Here is a 26770-nt window from a genome sequence, read left to right as displayed (position 1 = left end):
ATAACATCATAAGGAATAGGATAAAGGATTTGTTGAAAGATGTTTTAGTATGCTTATTTAATGAAACATACTTGTCAAAATCTATTTCTCTAAACTGAATGAAAATAAAATTTTAGAATTTAAATTCAAAAATATGAATATACTCTATTACAAACGAACTCAAAATTACTTTTTCTTGAGTGAAATTAAAATGAAACTGTAATAAACTCACTAAGAAAGAAAATTGATTATTCCAGTACAAAAATACATCAAAGATGATTCAGATACAAAACACATCAATGAGAGAAAGAGAGAGAGGTATGACTATTCATCCTGATCTTCTAATACGTTTTAGTACAATAGTGAACTGTTTAAAAATTAATACAGGATTCCTGTATTTTGACACATTCTGTCGTTAACAAAGCACCGTTAACAGTATCAGTATTCAGTCTGTCTAGTTATATAAAGATCTATCTTGCTAAAAACTCTTTCACATTCAGCATTTGAGTGAGGTAAACTTCAAAATATTGAGAGCAAAATTTGCAAGATCAGAAAAGTCATCCTCCTCTCTCTTCAAAATCTCAACCCAGAACTTATCAAAGTTAAGTATACCTTAGTTTAACCAGACCACTGAAAAGTATACCTTAGTTTTACCAGACCACTGAGCTGATTAACAGCTCTCCTAGGGCTGGCCCGAAGTATTAGACTTATTTAACGAGCTGATTAACAGCTGGACCGAAGGATTAGATTTATTTCACGTGGCTAAGAACCAGTTGGTTACCTAGCAACGGGATCTACAGCTTATTGTGGAATCTGAACCACATTATAGCGAGAAATGAATTTCTATCACCAGAAATAAATTCCTCTAATTCTTCATTGGCCGGTCGAAGCAGAACTTATCAGCTAAGATCTTATAATCGGTGACAAATGAACTTTCAAATACTGGAAGAAGTCTCCATTGGTCATCTGTTCTTTGCATCAGTGACATATCATCTGCTGACAGTTAAAGGACGTTCGGAAATGATAGGGTATAGTGAAGGAGTCGTCTCTGTAAATGTACTGGACAATGCGTTTTCAGGCGTAAACCAGCTTAACTTGGAGACCACGTTGTCACTAAAATCATACCTTTTCTTTATTTCTAAACAAGCTACTGTCAAGAAGTCTCTACTGCATTTATAAAAATCTTCCAAGTCACAACTCGTTTCCCTTAAATCTAACCTGTCAAGCTCAACACCCACTCCCTCACCAAGGTACATTTCAGTATCCTCAAGATATTTTTGTCTACGTGGATCCACTGTTTTAAGACTGGTTTTTACCACGTACTGCCTTTCCACAAATGAAAATAATAACTCCTTATATAGCAATGAAACTTTCATGTAGTGCTGTAATAACTATTTTGTCTGACTGAAAAAAAAAGGTATTGAAATTAGTGAACTTCGGCAAAACCCAGTCAAGAAAATGGTAAAAGACTTTAATAAAGGGATTATGAAGACTTTTAAAAATTAATTCTGCAGACATAACTCTCTCGGACAACTAGGTATCATTGAAATAAAGCCTCAGGGCTTCCCACTGCTCTAATATACGCCTCACAACAGCCACCAACGAAAGCCACTTTGTTTGCGATGGATGTTACATCTTGTATGGTTACAGGTTAAGAAACTCTTGAAACTGCACTGATGTGCTCTGCACTGGGATCCCATCATTCCGTTGCACATGTCAGAACCAAACCCAGTCATATTGGCAACCGGAATTTCACATACTGGTTGAATTGTGGCGGAATTCTAACCCACAAACAAAACAACAAACAACACTCACCCTGATCTTCGGTTGCTGGAGATGGATAAAGGTCGCCGCAACAACCACAACCGCAAACAACCACAAACACAACAAGGAAATACAAAAAAAAGAAACAGAACACACACACAAATAAACAGCACACAACAAGAAAACCAACAACTCCCAGAAAAAATACGACAAAAACTGTCCCACACAAGAACCACTGACCGGCACTAGCTCTGACTAAAGACTCCCAGAAAAACTGAAAAATCCTTCACATATTCCACAGACAGACAGACAGCGCCGCAAACAAACTAACGACCTCATCCCTCTTCCAACAACCGAAGCACTCACTCACGACAATTACACACTCTCTCTCTCTCTCTCTCTCTCTCTCTCTCACAAAACGTTGGGAAATGCTAAATAAAAACAAATTTATTCATCCCTCTATATTTCTCCCCCCTTTTAGCATTTCCCAACCAACACCTTTCACACCTCTTTCAAATCGCCTTACGCAACACCCACGGATGCTCACTAGCAGGTCCTCTAGATCGCGTTCATGGGCACGCAATCATTCTCTCAGAATCACTCTCTCTCCCAGCAACACTCAAACTCACATCATCTCCTCCATTTCTCTCTCAGATTCACGCTATCTTCTTCACTATTACCACTCTCAATTTCATCCACAATCTCATCTATACCCTCTAACTCGTTCCCAAATACCTCCCCAATTCTTCAACTAACCCATCCCATTCGCTCATTGACCTTTCCAATTCTTGCAACGATTCATTCATGCTTTCAATCACTCGTCTATCACTGCTACGCTCTCTTACTCTTACACTTTCGCTCACCTCCAACCGCTCACCAACCCCTACACGTTCAGTCAACTCAGTTATATCAAACCCGCATATGCTATACGTTCTATCCATACCATCCCATTCATCCGTATTACACGCTTTATCACTCATTTCCACTTTGGCACTCACACCCCTATCACACAACTTACGACCATTCAGTTTACTTACGTTCTTCCCTTTCTTACGTTTTTTACCATACTCTACCAAAACAAATTGCTGATCCTCCATACACAAGCTCTCATGCATACTTGGTTCACCCACATTCGATTTCAACCATTTATACACCCCATTCTCTCTCACATATTCCGGTACATCCTTCCATCTACGCAACTGGTTGTGATGCGCTCGCATTTCTCTCACACTACCATCTACACATACTTCCCTACAACATAACTAAGCCCACTGGGACCAACTTCCAACACCTCATACGGACCCTCAAATTTTTCACGCACTTTATTTACATTCAACCGCCCTTTCTCGATTACTTCTTTCAACACTTTCTCGCCCACCTTGTAACTTTCAAACCTTTCATGCGCCTTCTTCCATACCTCCCTATCATTCTCAGATAGGCCCAATCTCGGTCTCACTATCTTTTCAAAATTTAACACATATTTACACGGAGACATACCAATACCCTTATGCACAGTGGCGTTGTATACCCACAACGCTCGCCCAACGTTTACATCCCAATCATTATCACATTCACTCATCATACGTAATATCTCTGTCAACGTTCTCACCGTTCGTTCCGCCAATCCATTCGCACTGGGCATATACGGCGTAGAGTACACATGTTCTATGCCCCAATCACGCAACATTTGCTCAAACTCCCATCCAACAAATTCAGGCCCATTGTCACTCAACATTCGCGTCGGCTTGCACACGCACATTGGCAACATCACTTGACCCACCATTCTCGCCACAGTCTCACTCTTTTTTGTTCGAATCGCTACCGCATATGCAAACTTACTCAAATGATCTACCATTACAACCATTCCCACATGTCCTCTAGCAGTCACAGGCAACGACACACAATCAATCACAACCATCTCAAATAACCCTTTCATCTGCAATCGCAACACAGGTGGATTCGCATGCACACTTTGATACTTACCCTTCTGACAGTCCGCACACGTAATCGCTACATCCGCACAAATTTTACTCAATCCAGGCACATACAATCTCTCTCTCATACATTCCCATAATTTATTTTTCCCCAGATGCCCAAACCTATTATGCACCAATAAACACATACCCACGGCTGCGTCTTCCGAAAATACTGGCACATACACTTCCCCATCCCATATTCCTTCCTGATGCAAAAATAAACTATACCTTTACATACAACAAATCTCTTAGCACTTCAAGCTTCATACACTTCTAACTCAGACAGCCAACTTCCTACTCTTACACCCCTAAACACACTCTCTTAACATATTTATTTTCATGCACTGATTTTGCATCTGCTTAATTTCCTCTTCACTCAACAAATCATTTTCACTCCTTGCAATATCTACCATACCTACAAAACTAGTTTTAGACACATCCCCTCCTTTAACCTTCGTTATTTCCCTGCCGCCCTTTCCTAAAATTCCCCTCCCGACATCCACACTTATATCATGCATTCTCATAAAATCAATTCCTAATAAAAAACATGTTGGCATATCATTCTCATCCATGACTACAAAATTATGTATTATTTCAAATTCCCTAACTGAATTTTTAGTTGTACCTCCTCCCATACTAACACACTCCTTGTCCCAAACCATGTATCCTTACACTCGTTGATTTTCTTTTTATATCCCAATCGCACCTTTCCAATTCACTAACTACTGTACTACTCACTAACGACACTTGTGCTCCCGTGTCTACCAAACTACAATATTTATTCTGATCCACCACTACATTTGTTACTAATTTACCTTTCGCTTCATGCATACACGCTCTCACGGCTACATTCACCTGCTTAGCTTCCTCACAACTATCCTCATCGCATTCATCTTCAACGATATCCTCAACCCTACCCCGTATTCCCTCATTTTCCCCACAATCACCTTTCTTAACCAGCCAGCTACAAGTATCCTTTCCACAGTGAACATTTAAAATCACATTCATACCATTTTCATCCACCCTTCCTTTATACTCCACCGGCCTATTCCATCCAAAGAACAATCGTACTGTAATTTTAAACATTTCAGCCACTACCAACAAGACTTTCACTAACTTTTCCTCCTCATCTAATTCCCTTCCTTCCTCGCGCACTCCTCCTTCCGGCATCTCATTCATCACCTTTTCACGTAACTCGTTCATGCTCGCAGGTACTCCGTCAATCAACCCATTTGTTTCCAAATTACTCAACCCCCCAAACAGACATTCCCACACTCGATTCTCCCCTACATACTGTTGCTTTACCACAAATCCTACAGGTACTTGGTCCGGGTCCCAGTCGCTTCTAACCCTATCATCTCGTTCAGTCCACATACGCGACATAGCATCCGCAACAATATTCTGTCTACCTTGTACATACTCTACCTTAAAACTAAACTCATTCAAATCCTCTATCGTTCTCGCAATTCTAGCATTCACACTCTCCTTTTTAACCATATATACTAGCGGTCGATGGTCCGTCCGTATCACAAAATCTACCCCATATAAAAATACTTTCAACGCTTTCACACAAAACCTTATTGCAGCCAATTCCTTTTCAATCACCGAATATTTCAACTCTGCCTTTCCAAACGCCTTGCTCATAAGCAATTACTCTCAATTGTTCTCCCCATTCGCCTTCTGCATTTGTACCAAGCATCCTCCCATACTATATTTACTTGCATCCGTATACAGTTCTAGTTTATTCGCATTCTCACTATAGTCCGGGAAAGCCAACGTCACGTCTCTTGCAGCCTCCTCTTTCAATCTCTCGAACGCTTCGATCATTTGCTCATCCATTTCAATCTTACACAATTTCTCTTCCCCGTCCATTCAGTAAGTGGTTTCCCGATCCTGAACAATCCTTTATAAACTTCCTTCCAAACTCAATTAAACCCAAAAATCCTTTCAACTCACGCACGGTCCGGGGACGTGGAAATTCCCTACCTTATTCACGAACTTATCACTCTTCCTTACACCTCTTTCACTCACCATATGCCCTAGAATTCCACCTCCCCAGCCAACCAAGCACACTTTTCAAGTTTTACTTTTATTCCTACTTCTTCCAACCTTTCTAACACTCGTTCAAGCAGTTCCATATTCTCTTCTACAGTCTCACTCGCAATCAAAATATCATCTATAAAAACAGTTACCTTCTTGCGATCAAACCCGGCCAGAACCACATTCATTGCCCTTTGGAAGGCAGCAGGCGCATTAGCCAGTCCGAAACTTAATCTCCGGAACTGGTAGTGGCAGGAACTACTAGAAAAGGCCGTAATATGCCTGCTCCCTTCCTCCAGAGGCATCTGGTAATAGCCCCTTACCAAATCTAATTTTGTAAACACTTTCATTCCATTCATCTTGTACAGTCACGTTCAAAACTTACGATACTCTCAATCTAGATTTTCGGACAAATTGTCAACATAGAAAGCAACATCTGGCAACTACGGCATGGGAGGGTGCCGCAGGCATTAGTTGCTGAGGAGTCACTGATTTAAAGGGACACGTTATCTTTCTAATTATCGTAGTGGCTTACTTGTGATTTCGGGCTCTATGTTTTTACTTGAGAAAAGTTAAAAAGTAAAAAGCAAAATAACAAAAGCAAAGCTTTTGCGTTATTAATTATGTATAGTTTCACTATTCAAGCTCTCATTTTGAATTAAATCACATTACTAGGCCTATTGGTCCTTGACATTTGTTTGTATTAAGTTGTTCATTGTAGGCTTAATGCCTACTTACCCTTTACATATAATAAGTATTGATGCAAGTCTATTGTTATTTAACTGAATCATAAAGGATAAAAGGAATAGAAACAATAATTCACATAAAGATTTTAATGAATTATGAAACGTGAAATGCCCTAAGAAACTAAATATAAATTATATTTCATGCAATCACGCAAAGAACACAACGGAAATATGAAGCATAAAAATAGTCACTCTTTCTCACAGTTAACAACAGTTCGTCAAATAATTTAATTTTCCTACTGTGTCTTACACATTATGATAGTGAATAAAAAGTAATAGTAAATTTATATTCCTTTGGTATAATATGAATTAATATTCCTTTGGTATAAAAGTAAATAAATTTCCCTTTTTATAAAGATGAAATAATACATTATTAACCTATGACATAAATATGAATAACAAAAAAATTAGTCTAATATTTAGTATGACCTCCATCATTGTCAATCACAGCTCTTAGTCTATTTGGCATTGAATCTACTAACCTTTGACAATAATTATTCATCCCTCTTTTCGGTCTTAATGACCCACACAGATAGGCAGTGTTTGATCAGTGCAGGTTTGGTTTTTATTGTCCCAGTATCCCATTCCCTTACCATTTGTCCCCAAAGATTTTCTATCGGATTGAGGTCAGGAGATTTAGCTGGCCAGTCTATACGTATAACATTGTTCTGTTCAGCAAACCATTCGCTGACCACTTTCGAGTTATGAACAGAAGAGTTGTCCATTACAAGATAGACTGGCAAATGACCCGGTAGTAGAAGTTTCCTCACTGATGGGATCAGGACTTCATCCAGAATTTCTACATATTGCTGTCCGGTTAAACGCTCGTCGATGGGAATCAGTTCCCCTGGTCCACACGCAGCCATCCATCCCCATAATCCTGCAGAAATTCTTCCACTTCGCCGCGACGGTTGAATATTTTCTTTATTGAACCTAGAGATTGAGATACACAAAAAAATGTTATCGCAAGTAAACGAAGAAAATATCAACGCTGAATATCACCAATAGTCTATTAATAAAAATGAGCAATAAGGAATTTACATTGATATTGAGATTGTTTTCTCACTCTCGATAGGTAATTCGTTAGAATTCCAATAGGCTTGAAATGTTATCCTTGAAAGCAAAAAGAAAAGTTATATTTTAAGGAGCTTGTTGGTATTTAATCAGTGTAGTAAGGAACGTTCATGTTACACATAGGCCTAAGCCCACATGAAAACTATTGGTATTAATTACTTACCTTGCAGTTATTTAATCAATATAGTAAAAAAAGTTCATGTTACACATAGGCCTAAGCCTACATGAAAACTATTGGTATTAATTACTTACCTTGTAGGTATTTAATCAGTGTAGTAAAGAAAGTTCATGATACACATAGGCCTAAGCCTACATGAAACTATTGGTATTATTTACTTACCTTGTTTTATTAGGTCGCCAGCAGTGGAGTATACCATGATCGTCGCTAGCAAAAGTCTTCTCATCACACCATATAACGTTATCCCAGAATCCTGACTCAAACGGTAGATACTGAAGAGCGAAAGCTACTCGTTGCTCTTGGTGATTTTGAGACAAGGAGGGTTTGATTGCCGGTCTGCGGTGATGAATTCCTTGGTTGTGTAATCTCCTTCTCACCGTAACATTAGAGATTTGAAGACCTAATTCCTGATTCACTTTCGCAGCAGTTGTTATAGGCTGTGAGATAACTTTAGCAACGATCTGTTCATCCTGCTCTCTAGTAGTGCATCGGGGTCGACCTTTTCTAGGCTGATTCTGGAGGTTCTCTTCTTCGTTGAACCGTTTGATCCACCTGAATACTGTTGTCCGACTGATATTTAATTTGCGGCTAATTTCTTTCTATGGGGAGGATATTATTTTTATGCAGTTCTATTATGACTCTCCGTATAGCTAATGAGGTTTCTTGTCTTTTGGCTCCAGGATTTATTTGAAGTCGCCCAAGATGCTCCATCATCACAACGTGAAGTCGGGTCAGCGAGAAGTAGGCTAAATACTGAGCAGGAGCACCACCACTGTGTCACGTGACAAGTTGCACATTGCTTTGGCGGCTTTTTCAGGCGTGCCAACCTTTCGAGTCAGCAGTGCCGAATTTTCTCGTGCTGTTATTGTTTCGGAGATTGCGTGTGGTTGCCAGCCCTGATGTTATCGTTCACATTTCAGAATGTTTCGTTTTATTTCGTGTATAATATCCAGAAAGGCAAACTTTTGAGTAGTGAAGATTTTTATTTTATTTTATATTATGTATAGTATTAATATATGTACTGTGTTGCTCTTATAATTCAAAATAAGTTTATAAAAAAATCAAAATAATTCTTTTCACTTGTGAACGATAATCAAAGTACACAGTATCGTCACTAATGAACGCGACTGTACACACAATCAGACACCACATTCATCGGGAATCGCTCTTTCACAGTTACTTCATTCACCTTCCGATAATCCACACACATTCGCAAACTTCCATCTGGCTTACGTACCGGTACTATGGGGCTATTCCAGGCGCTCGTACTCCTTTCAATCACTCCCACCCTCTCAAGCTCCTCACACTGCTCCTCTATCTCACGATTGATAGACGGAGAAAAATGTCGGGGACGCTGATATATGGGGGTGTCGTCTTCCAGAACTATTTTAAATTCCGGAAGCTTCGATCCCCCAAAATCCTCGTCACCACGACTCAATGCCCCCTGCCTATCCCACAACATTCTCCTCAATCGTTCTCTTACGTTATCACTTACATTTTCATCTACCTTTACTCTTTCTTTCAACTCCTCATACGTCCAATCATTAGCTCCTTTCAAATCACCTGTCATCACCTGCCGTACCTTCACGTACCTCTCATCATCCACATTCACCAACGTACGTAATATTCCCACGCAATCTCCCTCACATATTCCTCGGACTCCTTCTTCCTGACACTCGGCAATGACGTTATATATACCCTCGGATCTCCCATGTTCAAACCCCATCATATACACACACATTTGCCCTGACTAATTTATTTATGTCTATTCCTCAACCACATACTCACACCTATCATTGTTGGCTATCCCGAGGCTATCCGGCCATGCCACTTTCACACTCACAACTTCTCCAATCTCATGTGGCACTTTTACCCTCTCTGTCGCAATTACAGGCACTCTCTTCCACAATTTTTCTCAACCCTACCATCCTTCCCCAAATACAAATCCCCAAGCACATCCCCTTTCATACGTAATTCAATTACATTCATACTAGGACGGACCACCATCCCGCATTTTTTCAAAAACTCACATCCCAATAATATATCATATTTATCATTCGTACTTTCAATCACACAAAAATCACTTTCATCCATCACTACACCCCAATTTCTAACCGTTCACACACTCTTCCAACCACTGCTACCCCTAAATTTCCAATCCCTCTTACTTCCCCCTGACAGTTCCTAATCTCACACGTATTCCTTAATTTCTCACATCCATTCTTAAATATGACATTCATACTACACCCGGTATCTACTAAGGCAATCAATCTTACTCCTTACAACACACTTGCACACTCATGCACTCGTCAGTCTTTCCAGCAAAACCTCCCTCATGCAACAACCCCTCACGTACATGCATCACACGCACCGCTTGCATCCTGGAGGATCCACCCATTTGAACCCCCTTCACACTCAGTTTCCCGAATTTGCTGTCACAGTCACCCTCTTTCGTCTACATACACTTGATACATGCCCTTCCATTCCACATTCGTCACACTTCGCTCTCGGTTCTGAACACATTCTCGCATAATGCCCATTCTTACCACAGTTACCACATATTACATTCACTCGGGTACCCCTACAACCATTAGCAACATGACCCACCTGTCCGCACCGGTAGCATTTAACCCCCCTATCTTTCGTACACTCCCTTACCAAATGTCCCGGTTGCCCACACCCGAAACACGCTCCTATAGCCCACCTACACTCATTCTTTGTATGTCCTTCCTTTCCACATCTAAAACACTTCGCTCGACTTCCACTCACCGACCTTCCTTTGTACACTACTATCCCTAACCCGTCCAACCCGTTGTTCCCTTACAAACCCATCATTCATCCTCACTGGCACCTCTACATTACTTGCTCTTACACTCCTATCTATTACACTATCGGCCATTCTCATTGGGCCCCTCAACACTGCATCCCTAAAGCTTCCGAACTCTGGTACTCTCTCATCTACCCCAGCCCTTACACTCACACTTCTGCTCTCTTTTATAACCCTGTCAAGCTCATAATCTTCTACAATTTCCAAAATTTCTCCCCAAGTCAACCTTTCATTCGTCCATCTTTTCTTCTCCTTCCGCTTCAAGTTCACAAATTCTCTAACTCCATCTGGCACTGTCCCTAACAACTTCCGTACTAACTCCTTACATTCATCTATCCCATCATCCCCAAACTTCTTCCTTGCCAACGTCTCCAGCCTACAAGCATACAGTGACAAGGTTTCCCCAGCTTTCATTCTTGCCTCATCAAATTCATTCTTCCTCTTATACTTAACACTCCTTTCATACGCCTCGCTTGCTCAACTAATCTAGCTTTCACCTTGTCATACTCAACATCCCCCACACTCATAATAACCCTATACATATCAAGTAAAAACCCAGTCAAATACTCTCCTAATTCTCGTGCCCACACTCTCTTACTTTCCCCATACTTATCCTGACAAAACCTTTCATACTCCCTAAAGAAATCATGCACATCCCTACTTCCATACTCATTATACTTTTCACACCAGGGTACCTCCCTCACATACATAGCCTTTCTCACTTCTTTCTCACTTTCACTCTCACTTTCGCTACTTTCGCTCTGTCCTTTCATACCCTCTTCCGAATACAAAGAGTCCACTTCTGCACTTACATTCATCTTACTCATTACACTCTTCTTCCCCTCTTTTTATCCACTTTTATCCACTCACCTCCATCCACCTCACTATCACTACTGCCTTCACCCTCTCCCTTCTTTCCTGCCTTCCCCACTTCCTTACCCTTCTTACCAGTTTCCTTTCCCTTTTCCTTCTTCCTTTTTCTTCCCCTGACTTATCCTTACTTTCCCTCTGTTCCTTCCCTTGCTTTTCATTCCCTTTTCCTTACCCTGCCTCTCATTCCCTCGTTTCTTACTTCCTATTCCCATATCACTTTCATCACTCACGCTTCCATTCACTTCTTCCTCCTTTTCTTTCTCTCTTGCCCCTTCACGTTCCAGAGAACCTGCCTCCAACAGCCCCTTCTCCAAAAACACCCTTGAACATACCTTTCACCATTTCTTCCACACTTCTCATCATTCCCTCCAACTTTTTATCCATCCTCTCTTCCATTCTCTCTTCCATTCTCTCTTCTGACTCTTTCATCTCCCCTTTCATTTCTTCTTTTGCACTTCTTAGCATTCCTCCCATCTCCTCCAACTGACTCCTCAACTCCTCATTCTCACTCCTCAGCTTTCCATTCTCCTCCTCCAGCCTGCCCTGGAGTTCCCTAGCCACTGGAGTTCTCTCTCAATTTCTCTATCTCACTCATCCTGACCTTTTACTCTCACTCGACCCACCACAGACAATCTTAACGGCTATTTTACAACAGCCCCACGTTGGGCGCCAAATATTATGTGGCGGAATTCTAACCCACAAACAAAACAACAAACAACACTCACCCTGATCTTCGGTTGCTGGAGATGGATAAAGGTCGCCGCAACAACCACAACCGCAAACAACCACAAACACAACAAGGAAATACAAAAAAAGAAACAGAACACACACACAAATAAACAGCACACAACAAGAAAACCAACAACTCCCAGAAAAGCATACGACAAAAACTGTCCCACACAAGAACCACTGACCGGCACTAGCTCTGACTAAAGACTCCCAGAAAAACTGAAAAATCCTTCACATATTCCACAGACAGACAGACAGCGCCGCAAACAAACTAACGACCTCATCCCTCTTCCAACAACCGAAGCACTCACTCACGACAATTACACTCTCTCTCTCTCTCTCTCTCTCTCTCTCTCTCTCTCTCTCTCTCTCTCTCTCTCTCTCTCTCTCTCTCTCTCACAAAACGTTGGGAAATGCTAAATAAAAACAAATTTATTCATCCCTCTATAGAATGTTGTCATTACTCGTTCAAAAAGATTTTTAACAGAAGCACCTTCTGTAATACGTTCTGGATTATTAACGTCATAGACATTATCGAGTTCCCGAAATTTACACTCAACTGCCCCAACATTATGATCATAAAACCTTACTACAACACGAAGTTTTGACTGAACCTGTATCGGTTGATTCATCACAGAGTACACTAAATTCGGCTTCTTTTGATTCTTTAGCAAGCTCTTCCTTATAAGACAAACCAATGGCATTTTTAACAATTCCGGTTGCTTTAGTACGTTTTAACTGGAGAGCTTGCACCCTCTCTGGATCTTGGAAAATGTCCTTTAATAAATCCGTCACGTGATCCATCACATGAAAAGGAAGACTATGTTCGAGAAGGAAACCACAACATTTAATTTCAGCCACAGATACAGTATCTACAGGCTTTTTCACTTGTTTCTTATAAAATGAGGATACCGAAAGCTGACTGGCAGCTGCATCTTCAAAAAAGCTCTTGTTTTTGTCCTTTGCTGACTTTACATCGAGTTTTCAGTGAATTATCAGGAACTCCCTGCAACCGGCTTTTAAATTCAGGAGGCAATTCCCATTCTTTTCTAAACTTCTGCTGTGTATGAGAACTTGGATTAGGCCTAACCTACAAATTGAAAAATAAACTGGCTAAGCGTACATATACAGCATCAAATTATCACATATATTTGTTTTTCTAAGTGCTTTTCCCTTTACTAGTAAGTGTTAAGAGTCAAAGCTACCCTATTTAACAAACACACATGCATCTAAAATTGAGAAAAATCACGTCACTTAATTCACATGCCGCTCGGCTTAGGCCTAGGTTTTGGTATTACCTACAGGAGGGTCTTCGGCATTTATCCGTGATTACACTTGTAATTATATTCAAATTACAAATAACGCTTTGCAAAATTTATATAAAGTAGTCTGTATTACTGAAATTAGGTATTAACCCTTCGACAATTAACTAAATTCTCGGCTGCTAAAGAGTTAGTAGTCGTACATCAGTAGAATTCATTATGCTTATTCCTTTGCAACGGCTCCCGGGTCCCAAGTTCTTCTTTGCTAGTTTTTATACGAGACTATTTCATTATCAGACTTTTCTTTAACTCATGAGACATTTACTTCCTCCTATCTTGCGTACATCTTCCTCCGATTATTATTATTTTTAAATTGACTGAACCTACGACAAACAAATGAAGGTGGCTGTGTTATCATAGTCGCACATACTTTGATTCCTCTTGTAAATAATCTTTGAATTTTCTACGCACGAAAGCTGGTATTTTCCTACAGAGTAACTTCGACTTTATGGGTTTCGCTTAATTTATGTCACCTTCTTACTCTGCCCGAGTCATATGTTCTGTATTAAATTTTTCCTCCGTGTTCTTTATTTCTCCCACCTGATTGGTTTTTTTTTCTTACTTTTTTCAAAACAAAGTTTTGAGTACCAATTCTACCCTGGTGAGAGTTTCATTGTTAGAAGTTATATATATATATATATATATATATATATATATATATATATATATATATATATATATATATATATATATATATATATGATTTTATTAATGAAACTCTAACCATGGTAGATTTGGTGCTCATTGTTAAAAATTATATATATATATTGTATATATAATATAAATTTTATATATATATATACATACACACACATATATATATACATATATATATAATTGTACATATCTGTTTTTTTATATTTTGAAATTATTAATTCTAGTTGACCCCTTTTTTTATATATTTTTACTGATGAGCAATACCGTCGTATAGCCTACCTCTGTTAATAATCAGTATGCATATAATGTATTCAGACGTCACATTCTTACGTTTGTGTATTGTGCACATTCTTGCACCTATCAATCAGTGTACGGAAACGGTTCTGTCCGTGAAAAATCAACAAAACATTCTTTTATACAGTGGTATTACCACAACATCGGCCCCGAGTGCCGAGTTCAGCCCTCGCTCAAGTCATCAATATGCTTCCATTGCTAGACTACGGCCTGACTCTCCGTGAGCTAAAGTGGGTGTGGGTCTGTTTGTTGGGGATAAGGTTGGATAGGCCTGCCTGCCTTCACAGGCCTCGTGTAGTTGATCAAACGTATGCTTGTTTGGTCTGTGGGAGACTGTGCAATGACCTATCCCTCGCCTGCGCTGCCCATAAACCAAATGGTACCTGAGTCAATCTGACTTCAGTAGGCCTACTCTTTGTAATGGGCAAGTTTAAAAATTTTTCACTCAGTAATTTTATGGTTTGATTTGAGAAACTCGCTGGCACAAGAAAGCAGCTACCTATTCTGACAGTCGCCAAACCATACGACGGACGGACGGAGACGCAAGGTTACCTGTCAAAAACGCATTACGTTTAGTGGGCGTGGCTAAACTTGTCAAGCACGAAAGCATAACACCAGATTCGTTCAGTACGTAAATATCAAATTTCTCCCAGAAAGACGTAGGTTCACAACCCAATCTTTCTTTAAAACTTACACAATATTCATTTATGAAGACTTTGATTTTTTTAAAAGACATGATAATATAACTTTCTTAGAAACACTGTAATAAGACACTATAGATATTTTTTTAGTTATTACTGAAGAGAACGAATCGCAATTTCATTGTCCATAGACTAGGTAAAGAGTTGAACAATTCACATCCCTGTTTTTTAAATAATAGAATTTTCACACAACGGCTACAACTCCATACTTTCGGTCCCTATTTCAGTGGCAAATAATGAAAAGACCCCTTAAAAAACACCGACTTCCAGCTGTTTCGGTGTCGAGACGTCTTCTCACTTTCGAGACTTCTGATTGGTCAGCCGCAGCAAACCCTTCTCCTATTGGCTGCCGAGACCCGTCTGGCAGAAGACTGGGGAGATACGCGGCCATGTTGTAAAAGTGTAAACAAACCTCAGGTGAGAGACTTCTAAGGTGAGATTATACGTCGACGAGTGTTATTTGACAACGTCTTTCGCGGACGGAAACCACGTATCGAGTATTTTTATGTGTTTTTGTGGATGTTCTTTATTCAGTACATGTTTTGTAGATGAGTTTGCATAGAGGCATTTAGGGATTCTTTCGTATGCCAAGCGTAGCCATTGATAGGATAACTCAGGATATTTTGCGTAATGCTTTTGGTAATTAACGATAAATTGAAATGATAATACTCTGATACATTAATTCTTAGCCAGAAATACGAACCATATATTTTAAAACTGGTTATATGAGCTTATTAGTCATGTTTTGTGTGCTGGGAGAGAGGCAGTTGTCAGTGGAAGGGATTAATTTACTTCCGGATGGATTAATTTGCCATATGTATTATTGAATATAAGATATATAATTCGAATTCATGAACGGTACTTGTACACAATGAGCCGGTGTTAAATTGGGGAAACTGTCCTGAAAACTGGTAGGAGTCAATAAACATTTGCTACAATAACTTAGGAATGTATGAAGTTTTAATTGGTTGCAGATATTAGGTAATTATCAAATAATCGAGAAACGGTAAGTTTCAATTTGCTTATTGCCCCAGGGTTTGGCCAATGACATCTAAAAGCCGTTGGTTAGAAGCAAATAGAGACAAGAATGATACAAGGCCGGTGATTTACATTGTGACAGAGAAACTAAAAGAAATAGAATGCTTAAAAATAGAAATTATTGTTACTTAGGGATAGAAGTAGACGAAAAGAGAAGTTTGGTCGTGAAACAAAAGGGAGCCTGTTGAGAATGAGGGAAGCAGTGGAAAAACCAAACCTTACTTATCTAACCTGGCTTAGGGTGGCTTGCCCTGACTTGGCCAGGGTGGGCATCACCCCTAGACCCCCAAATAACACTGAGCATCGGAAACATGGATTGAGCTTCTGTTTGTAGCTAGTTAGTGTTAGAGCCTGCTCCTGTCATTCTCATAACTACCCAACAAGAGAAAATAATGGGGAAAGAAAGGAAGTGAGCTTAATATACCGTACTAGGTAACAGTGAAAAACTACCCCAAAGTATTCAAAGATGGCATGGTCATGTGGGATGAATCAAAGATGATAGGTTGGTAAAAAGAGGATAATTCAGAAGTGTTAGGAGGAATGAGTAGAGGAAATCCTAGAAAGTGATGTCTAGATGATTTAAGAGAGTTATTAGAAAGATAGGACCTTACCTGGAAGTGCAAGAGTACTTGTAGGACAGAGATGCATGGTCCAGTGTATGCAGGGGGGGTTTTGACCCACTGCTCCTTTAAGGTAATTTGTTTCTATTACCAAAATGCTGATAAACTTGAGCTATGCTGTCACAAAATCCTTGCCGTGTCAGTTGTTTGACCGTGCATCTTTCTGACCTAGCCAGACACTGATAGAGGGTAAAAACTAAAATACTGAATGAATTGTGGTTCATATCTCATTCAGTTAATCTTTGTAAGATGAAAATATTTGAACTTTTAAGTGTACAGTTTTTCTTTGTAGTGACACTGATATAGTAAGAATATTTAATATTTTATGAGAATAATTAATTTAACTGAAATTGAGCATTTGTTATACAGTATATTATAATGAAAATTTGTCAAGCTGGTACTGAAAATGTATCAGACCAGTTTATATTTGTGAAATCTTAAGTTTATCCATCTTGTGTTTCTTAATCTTTTCAGATATGAAGAACTTGAAAAGGGACACACTTGACATGCCCAGCTTAACTGGAAGTGAGCCCATCCAACAAATGCGTTGTGGTATAAAGTTATTGTCAATTTCTCCTCTTAAAATTAAGTATTGACCAAAAAAGCTTGCTGTACTGTAATTTTGTACGATCAGAAGATTAGAGTGAGATTATGTGGATGTGTATCATGAAAAGTACAATTGTAATTTGATTACAGCACTTTTGATGTGATTATTTTGTTCCTTAGAGCATAGTGGTTATAGGTTATGATAATCAGCTCAGTATCCCCATACTCTGTGGAAAATCTGGAAGAATATGTGTAGTTACAGTGCAGCCCTCTTGCTTACTAAAGTACTTTTGTTATTACAGTTATTCATAATGCAGGATATGTAGCTTGTATTTTGTAAACTTAGCTGCAGAATGTAATGTGAAGTCTACATATTTTTTTATGCAGTGCTGTACTGATAAGTATATTTTGGAATCTCACAGGTTACCAGTTCAAGAAAGCTTTCTTAGATGTACATCTTTTCAGTTTCTCCGATTGTGTGTGTGTGTCATAGTAATCTAAATAGATCTTTGTTGTAATAATTTTTTCCGTATAATATGAGTAATGCTGTTTATAACTCTAGTCAAGACTAAGGTAACAAAGTAGGACACAGCTCTCGTAGAAAATGAATAATCAGGAAAGTGAAGGGGTTCAGGAGTATCACCAAGTTCTGGCTGGTGTCGAGTGTCACGATGGTTCCGACATGGTTGCCAGCCTGGCCATGGTCACCGACGACAACTCTGTTAGCGGCGACGTGTCGAGCGAAATCATAACCGGTGATGTGACTACAGAGGTCATAACGGGGGAGGAGATTATAACGGCTAACGAGACCTTGGTGATATCGTCGGACGGGGATCTGAACAGCATAAAGGAAGTGGAGAGTGGCAGTAATGGAGACCCTCTGCAGGTCAACGAGGAAGAGAAGACCCTGCAAGAGCAGTTGGTGTTCATTCATCAGCATGATCAGCACATGGAAGAGCAGCAGCAGCAGAATTTGCAAGTCAGGTCTCAGCATATCATCTCAGCTCAGCAACCCCAGGTCCAGCAGCCTGCCCAGCAGCCGGTTTTGACCGTTACGAGTACGCACCAGCATCCCGTGTCTCACGGAATACCGATAAGACCGAACATAGGTGATATTGTGCCAAGTGTGTTGCCCGTAAGTACAAATAATTCAGTTCCTTCCAGCCTACCCAGCAGTATCTCTGGTGGACCTCTGTGCCCAAGTAACATATCACTCAATTTGCTTGCTAATCCCTCAACCGTAACTACCACTGTGGAACAACCCAACAATGGACCTTGCTCATGTTTTGTTTGTGGTCGTCACTTATCAGATCCCAGCGAAAGGTTTTATTATTTAAAATCCCAAAAGTTATTTAATACACAAATTACGTTGCTAGAATTGTTGAGTGATGTATTGAATCAGACTGTGGTCACGAATACTGGATCTGTAGATTTGTGCTCAAGGTGTTCGGAACTGATAAATGAAACCGATAGTGCTTACATGCATCTGAATCGTTTAAAGAAGCAGATCAGCAACTTGTTCACAAGCAATCAGCGTCCAAAGTTAACATTCCAAGTGTTACCCAAAACTAGTCATTTAGGGGCAGTTGGGTTAAATTCTGCTCCAGTAGTGTATCACCCTCCAAAACTGAATTTAGATGATTTAGCAGCCACTAGACCCAGACGAGGAAGGCAGCCCAAAAAAGTTGAAATGCTCAAGAAAAACAAATCTGAGTCGGCAGCATCAGAGACACCTACCGTGCAAGTTAAGAGGAAGGGTGGCCGTCCGCGTAAGCCCTACGCCTGTCACATATGCAAGCGCAAATTCCTCACAAAGGAGATGGTGGCCAGTCACATGATCAAAGAGCATGATATGCATCCCACGGGGTTGGTGAGACCTATTTTAGGGGCGCGAGATTCACCAGAGCCTGGTTTGGGTGTGCAGGATCATGGCAAGAGTGAGAAGACCAACAACAAAAGTACACAAGTTAAACAGGAGCAAGAAGACTCCAAGGAGAAAAGTGTGGTTCCCATTAAAAGTAGTCCTTTGAAAGTAGAATCTGTATCTAGTAGTCTGTCAAACACCATCGTATCCGTGACGCACTCTGGAATTGGGCGTTCCTTTGCAACTGCTCTGAATTCGGTAGAACAGCCAAAGGTGGGGATGGATGCTGCATCACAGTTGCTTGCTTCCATGCGCCCCATTCAGCCCAAACCCCAGACCATGATACAGACGGCACCAGATGGTTCGATGGTATTGTTAATGAATCCAACTGTTGTTGATTCATCGCCAACTGTTATCAAAGTAACTCCTGGATATATGAACCTTAAACCAGGTCCTTATGCCTGTGACAAATGCAGGAAGACATTCCTCGATGAAAAGAGTCGTAAGATGCACAGGATAGCTGCCCACGGTTTTAGGAAGCGGAAACGAGACGACGACGAGGAAGAGGAAGAAGATGAGTATGGAGATAAGAATGACGGCCACGAAAATTTATGGCATTGTCGCGTGTGCGAGAATTCTTTCACGAGCAAGAAAGCACTTGCGGACCACAAAAAGTCTGTGCACCCACGTTGCAGTGAAAATGGTGGTGTTACCGATGGGAGACATCGTGTTCACCCTTGTGACGAGTGTGATCAAATATTTAATTATAAATATGAACTAGAACGCCATCGAGAGACGCATGTGCCTTACACACAGATGGGCCCTCACGAATTTGTGTGCTGTGTTTGTGGGCTGAAGGTTGCAAGTAAGGCAGCGTTGAAGATCCACCTTCACCGTTTCCACAACAAAGACGAAGAGACGAAGGACTATCTGTGTTCTGAGTGTGGCTATATGGCTTCCACCAAGAAAGCCTTCACCGACCACCAGCGTATCCATAGTGACGATCCCGGTCCCAAAGCCCGGTGCACAATCTGTGACAAGGAAATGCTTGCATCATCTTTCAAGATCCACATGCTTCGCATGCACGGAGAAGCCAAGCATCCCTGTGATACATGTGGCCTGAGGTTTACAGTGAGATCGGACTTGATGAGACATCTCAATACGACTCATTCAACTTTGCGACCATATGATTGTGATCTGTGTGCAGAGAAATTTATTACCTCCGACGCCCTAAGGTATGTGATTGTTGTATGGTTAAATAGGACTGCTTATGTGTTGCTTATACAAGTTTTTGAACGATGGATTTATCATTTACTGTATATAACTGTTCTGACATGACCTTTACTCGTGCAACAATAGATTTATAAATTTATTGTTTTTTATAAACAGATATTTCTTTCATGATACGTTGTCACAAATAATGATGAAAATATGATGAATTAAAAATATGGGTTTTTAAAAAGTAAAATCTATTTTTTATACAACCTGTCAATTTACATCTGCCTGCAGATATGAAATGATGGGGTTAGGTTAAGAAATTTAGCTTCAGAGAGAAATCAAACAGAATTTGGGCTTCACAAATTGCCTTCTTAGGCAGATACAAACTATGGTTTTATAAGATTTATAACTGCGAGGGACATAATTTAGTGATAGAAGTGAATCTTGGTACTAACATTTGGTCATGACTAGGTGGGCCTTGTTAATGAAGTCATAAGTTGGTAACCAAATTTAGAGAAATATCTAAAAGGTGATGCATACCAGCGAAGTGGGGTTGGGGAGCATGGCCCCCCTGAAGATCCTTGCCCATGGATCATTGGAGGATGGCATAAGAAAATTAGGATGATGAGTCTAACATCCTCCCATTTTTTTCATGAGGCTGCTACAAACGTAGTTAGCAGATAATTCAAATCCATATGTATCTCTTAAAGAAAATCATATACAAGTAGAAGGAGACCTCCACATCACCATTCAGAATTGTATTAATGTCCTCAGTTAGCTTAAAAGTGATAGATGTTGAAATGGGCCTGGCCTCTTGACCCTTGACCTCAAGAGTGAATTCCTCAGACTTGGAGGTGGAAGCATATGTGCATATGCTTGTAAGAAAAAATACCTTACATAAAAGGACATTCTTTGAAGATTCACACCAAAAAGTACTGGCAGATGAAAACATACAGGAACCTCTTTATCTAAAAGATTTGGTTCTCTCCAGGTAATACCTCACAGCTCTGGCAGGACACATGGCAGGGTCTTCTTGGTTACTTAGGTGAAGGGGAGGAACTCTTATATCAAAGTTTGGAATTGGATGAAGGAAAGAGGAAGTTAATTGTTGTGCATCTAGGCACATAAGAGCAACCGATGGTACGTGAGTGCTTGGAATAAGAAACTTGGCAAGAGACTGTATAAAGTTCACTCACCTTGCAAACAGAGGCTAAGGTGAGAAGAATCCTTGGCAGGTGCTTAGGGTAAGTCCCAGTCTGGAGGTTTCAAACTTCAGAGTGGAGCCTCTCATTCAGAAAATTGACACAGATGTTTAAGATGAGCAGAAGAGGATAGACTTATCCTTCTACCTTTTAAGTGCCTGGGATATTGTTTGTCTGTACCCTTTCATTGCAGACACAGACAACTTGTCTGGCTATCTATTGAGTACATCTGATATTTATCTGTTGTGGGAATAACTGCACTGATTACAGACGTGCACTACTGTGCCTGGTATAAACTAGTTGCTGATTCCTTTCCTGGTGTGGCAATGGTTTTTGCAACCTATGCTGAAAATCCTTTCATGAGATCTTGCTTGATAAACTGAATATGTAATTGAAGGAGTTGAAGATTCTTGTGGAAGGGACAGATGTGAAGTGTCCACCAAAGCTTGTCCTGTGATGGAAGGGCTGTGGAAAGGTCCACCAGGAGACTCAGAAACCAGACTTTTTATGGTCATAATGATGCTATTAAGGTTATTACACCATTTAGTTGTGTTTCCAGTTTGTCTAGAACTGGTCTGATGAGGGAGAAGAGAGGAAAGGTGTAAACCTTCATGTTGGCCTTTGGAACCATAAGAGAGAGTGTGTCACCCATGCATCAAGATTTGGAAGGACAAGCCAGCAATTTGGGAGCTGATTGTAGTGGCTGGTAGCTCGACTATTATGAAATGGGCAAACATATTAGCTGTTAAAAGGAAAACAAACTCTGCAGTTGTTTTAATTGGCTAACAGATCCAAGCACTTAAAGATGGGTGATCCAGGCCAGGCCTAAAGAGGATTATCACTCACAAACAGTGAAGAGTAAGGAATAATTCCCACACTGAGCCTAAGAAAATTAATTTATCATCCAAGTGAAGCAAGATGATAATGAAATTAGTAAAGATCATATAAAATGAGATGGGAACAAAGTTTTGGAGGCGTCTGTAGATTGCACTGCCATAAATTTAGGCTACCATAAAGTAATGGGTTTGTGTTATTTAGATATAGTAATGCTTTTCATCAACCCATTGTTGATATAAGTGAATTTTGTGTCTACTGTGTATATTATATTTCCTTTTGATGTTGAGCAGTACCTCGACCTCATCTGAAGGTTACACCTTTGTCTAATTGTCTCCCTGTAAATACAGAAGGTTGCATGTACATCAAGGAATTCTTTAGTTAGATAAAATCATTTTTGCTTGGGTATCATTTAACAGTTGTGTATCACTCAGTCATGTGAAGGTTACAAATGCAAAATATTTACTGCACTGAAAAGAACCACTACTGTATATGCCAAAGCAATGTCATGACATCATTTTATGCCTCAACAAATAATGGTTTGTTTCAATATTTTGTTTGTATCATTCCCGTTTTTTTTATTGATTGATTGATCGACAAATTTACGTTTTGATTTTTGAAATTAACCTTTCCTCTCCATTATATAGCTTTTACTTCTGTGCCAGCGGTAGTAAAAGCTATATAATGTAGAGGTAATATTTAAAAAATAAATATAAAATTAACTATTCATATATTTGCCATACTGTACATTTTATGTAATTTGTGCGTAAAACAGAAAAGTCTTGAAATGTTTGGGTTAGAAATTAGCGAAAGATTCTTCCAGGTACCACCGCAACAAAGTACATTCAACCGTGCACCATTATTGCGAGTATTGCGGTAAGCGATACAAGTGGAAGGGAGAGTTGAGGACGCACATTCAGCGCAATCACATAGAACGCAAGGAACGGTTTCAGTGTTCCCTCTGCTCCCGCAACTATGCCGATCGCCGGAAGTTGCGACACCACATGACCACGAAGCACAATGTTCCTAAGGAGGTTACTGTCACCTATTATGAGTGCAAGGGCAATTACCAGGTAAGTAAAAAACAAGTACAATATTAGGTCTCAGACATCAGTCATTATGGGTTTGTTTAATTATCGTTTTCAAGGTGGACTCGTCTAATTTATAATTTATGTTATTTCTCCATTCATTTATCAACATTTAAAGCCATCGTTAAGAAAGTTATCTTTTACACTTGCTTGTCTAGTAAAGCATTGTTTTTATTGATAGTTTTTTTTTTTTTATTTTCATCACAGTAACATAAATCACAATGGCTGAAGAACTTAATCTGCTAAAAATATGTTACAAGGAGCCCCACCTAAAATACAGTAATCCCACAAATCACTTGCATATAGTTTTTCCTGTTGATTGAATTATTTGTCTTATAATATTTATTTTAATTTTATTGAAATTACTCATAACTCCAAGAAATAAACATTGATTTTACTTGCATTCTTTATTAGCTTGCTTATTCTCACTAAATGAACACCAGGATAAACACAAAAGATTAGAAAATAAACTTAGGCCAGTTTTCCCCAAACCCCTTGCCAATCTGCTTATTTTCAAATGCAGTGTGTGCACCATATTCCGTCATATATACAGTTAGCAGGTCAACAAACCCTTAAACCCCGTAGGGGGTTAGTGCCGTCAGTACACCTCATACGGTGCAATGTAGGCATTACTTAAGGTTCTTTGCAGCGTCCCTCCGGCCCCTAGCTGCAACCTCTTTCATTCTTTTCACTGTACCTCCGTTCATATTCTCTTTCTTCCATCTTACTTTCCACCCTCTCCTGACAGTTGATTCATAGTGCGTCAGCTGCTTTGAGGTTTTCCTCCAGTTACACCTTTCAAACTTTTTCACTGTCAATTTCCGTTTCAGCACTGAATGGCCTTAGGTGCGCCAGTGCTCGGCATGGATGCCTAAAATCTGTAAATCAATCTATCAGTCTAACAAACCCTTAAAAGTAAGCCAGCCGTGTTTCCATAACATTACCAAAATGTAGAAAGCAGAACGTTTGGAGATGGAATAGTCATCCCGTTAAACCAATTATGCTCAACATAAGATATGGACAGTCAGGGCTGCAGTGTATGTTTGCATAAAAATTTGTGATTTGAGCCTAATTTTGCCATGGCACAACTTAGTATCTGCTCATACACATGTAAGTTACTAATATCCATAAAGAAGGAAGGGACTGTATTCCCTGCAGCTCAATAAACACATTTTTATTAGAATCCCTGCATTCAGGAATGTTTCAGAATAAAAACAGTGAGTGGTAGAGTGAGGAAATGAGAAGTTGATGGAAAAAAAGATATAATATTTGAGGTGCAGTGGCTAAACAGAAAGGAAGACGCAGATATCAGTTTGGTGTCGCCTCTTTTGTGATCTTCAGTTCTTGTAGAGAGAGAATGTCTTGCAATTTTCGAGAAGTGTGATGCTCTGCTTTAGTCAGTAAGCTCTTTCAACATTTGTACAAGAATGGGGTAATAAAGAATAAAGACTTTAGCCTTCAGCTGAAAGGAATGATTCCTAGTGCTTTCCAGTTTAATTTAGATAGCCCATTTTGTTTGTAGACTGACACTCTCGCTGGTTTCCTTCTGAAAGTATGCAGGCACTGCGTTTACTTAGACCCTAATTAGCTATGGATTTTTTGTGAGACACCAGGTTTGGATTTTTAGATCGTCTCAAGCACACTCCACGTAACAGGACTATTGCTTGTGTGCTCTGAGCAGCTTTTTCAATTTGGGGAACTTTCCTCAACCTCATTGCCTCCAGCAGATCTAAAAGGATTTCTGGTTTTTCAGAACATTGTTTTTACTTCAAGCAACCAGGATGCAAGTCAGACCTTATGAGATCAGTTTTAGTCAGTGAGAATTTGTCATCGCCTTCTGTTCCTCTCCTACTATGAGATTCAAGGAATTTTTCATTTTGGCTAAGACCAGTCAGCTGTGTGCATCACACAGCATCTCGTGGAGATTTTGCTTCCCATGCTCATGAAGTTTCTTAGGTTCTTGACTTGACTGTGGGTTAGGACCTCAAGCATAAGAATATTTTCTTAGAGTTTGTAAGGTCATCCTTCTCTTCCATTGGTCTATTAGTTTATCAGAATGAGTTAAGGCATCAGAGATTCATCTTTCTCATTTTTTGTAGCAGCTGGTTAAGACTACACAAAGAACGGCTCAGTTAACTGCCCGAGACATAAGGAAAATTTAGCTGCATGCACCAGCCCACTAAAGCCACCAGAGTTTTTTTTCACTTTTACATGTGGGTTAGCAAGTGATGCACGAATAGGTATGAAACAGAAATGGGTATGTGATGGGAAAATAAATCTTAAAAAATAGTAATTTATATGATTATTCTTACTTCACCCAAAAGCCAACTACAAGACTGGAAATGTTAAGTAAATCTGTAACATTTTCCAGAATTTTTAGTATCCTGACACTAAGCGCTTTGCTAAGCTATAATAATTAGTGTAATTTTTTTTCAGCGGGATAACAGTGTTTTAACCTACAAAGGAGTGGAGGATCAGATACCTAATAGTGGATATGAACCCCAGGGCACAATTATCCCTTCGTCTGCACCCTCTTCAACACCTCACTCTTCTAGTCACTCGATCCACCAACCCATGAGTCATTCGCAGGAAACTGTCCAGACTCAGACAGCCATTATTAGTGGACCCATATACCAGCATCATCACGTCCAGCCAATTCTCCAGCATCACCCGTCAGTCGTCATCACAACTCACCCTGATCAGCAGCAGCAGCAGCAACATCTGAATCATCTTCCACCCCAAGCTCATCTCCAGCTGAACCCACAGGGTCATCCACAACAGCACCAACACATAACCCCGAGTACGAACGTTTAAATAGTGCCAGACCTCATTCCCTTTCATGAAGGACAGGTGTCAGTGACCAGTGAATGATGTTTAGATTAATGGTTGAGTGATTGTTTTTATAATTTTGCATTAAATGCACATGTACCTGTAATGTACAAACCTCTTATTTTACTGATGTTGTATTGCTTTGAACCATGCCTTTTTCAGAAGAAGAGTCATCATTTGAAGATTGAAGTCTCAAGCGTTCCTCTATATTGATTATGCCTCGCTAGGGTTTGCCCCGTATTTATGTTACCATAGGCAGGGCAGCCGATCGAGGCTACGGCCTACCCCACCGCCAAATCAAAGTCCTTCAAAAGAAGGTACCGTGCTTACCCCATATAAAAATGGGAAAAAAAGCACGCTAAAATGAAGAA

The 26770-nt window shown here is 39.8% G+C and overlaps 1 protein-coding gene across 2 annotated transcripts; it reads left to right on the top strand.

Moving 5' to 3' along the window:
- The first annotated feature begins 15456 nt into the window (after positions 1-15456).
- Positions 15457-26770, top strand: LOC136830307 (zinc finger and BTB domain-containing protein 41-like). Of its 2 annotated transcripts, none has more exons than XM_067089714.1 (4): positions 15457-15577; positions 17293-20463; positions 23306-23555; positions 26007-26741. In XM_067089714.1, the coding sequence occupies exons 2-4, from the start codon at positions 17969-17971 to the stop codon at positions 26382-26384; spliced, it is 3123 nt and encodes a 1040-aa protein (XP_066945815.1). In that variant the 5' UTR covers positions 15457-15577; positions 17293-17968; the 3' UTR covers positions 26385-26741. The 2 variants fall into 2 exon arrangements, with proteins under 2 accessions (XP_066945815.1, XP_066945814.1); XM_067089713.1 differs by having other exon boundaries at positions 15501-15593; positions 26007-26770.

The sequence above is a fragment of the Macrobrachium rosenbergii genome, chromosome 46 (genome assembly GCF_040412425.1).
Source record: "Macrobrachium rosenbergii isolate ZJJX-2024 chromosome 46, ASM4041242v1, whole genome shotgun sequence".
In the NCBI taxonomy this organism is placed as follows: domain Eukaryota; kingdom Metazoa; phylum Arthropoda; class Malacostraca; order Decapoda; family Palaemonidae; genus Macrobrachium; species Macrobrachium rosenbergii.
This window is presented reverse-complemented; position numbering and strand designations above follow the sequence as displayed.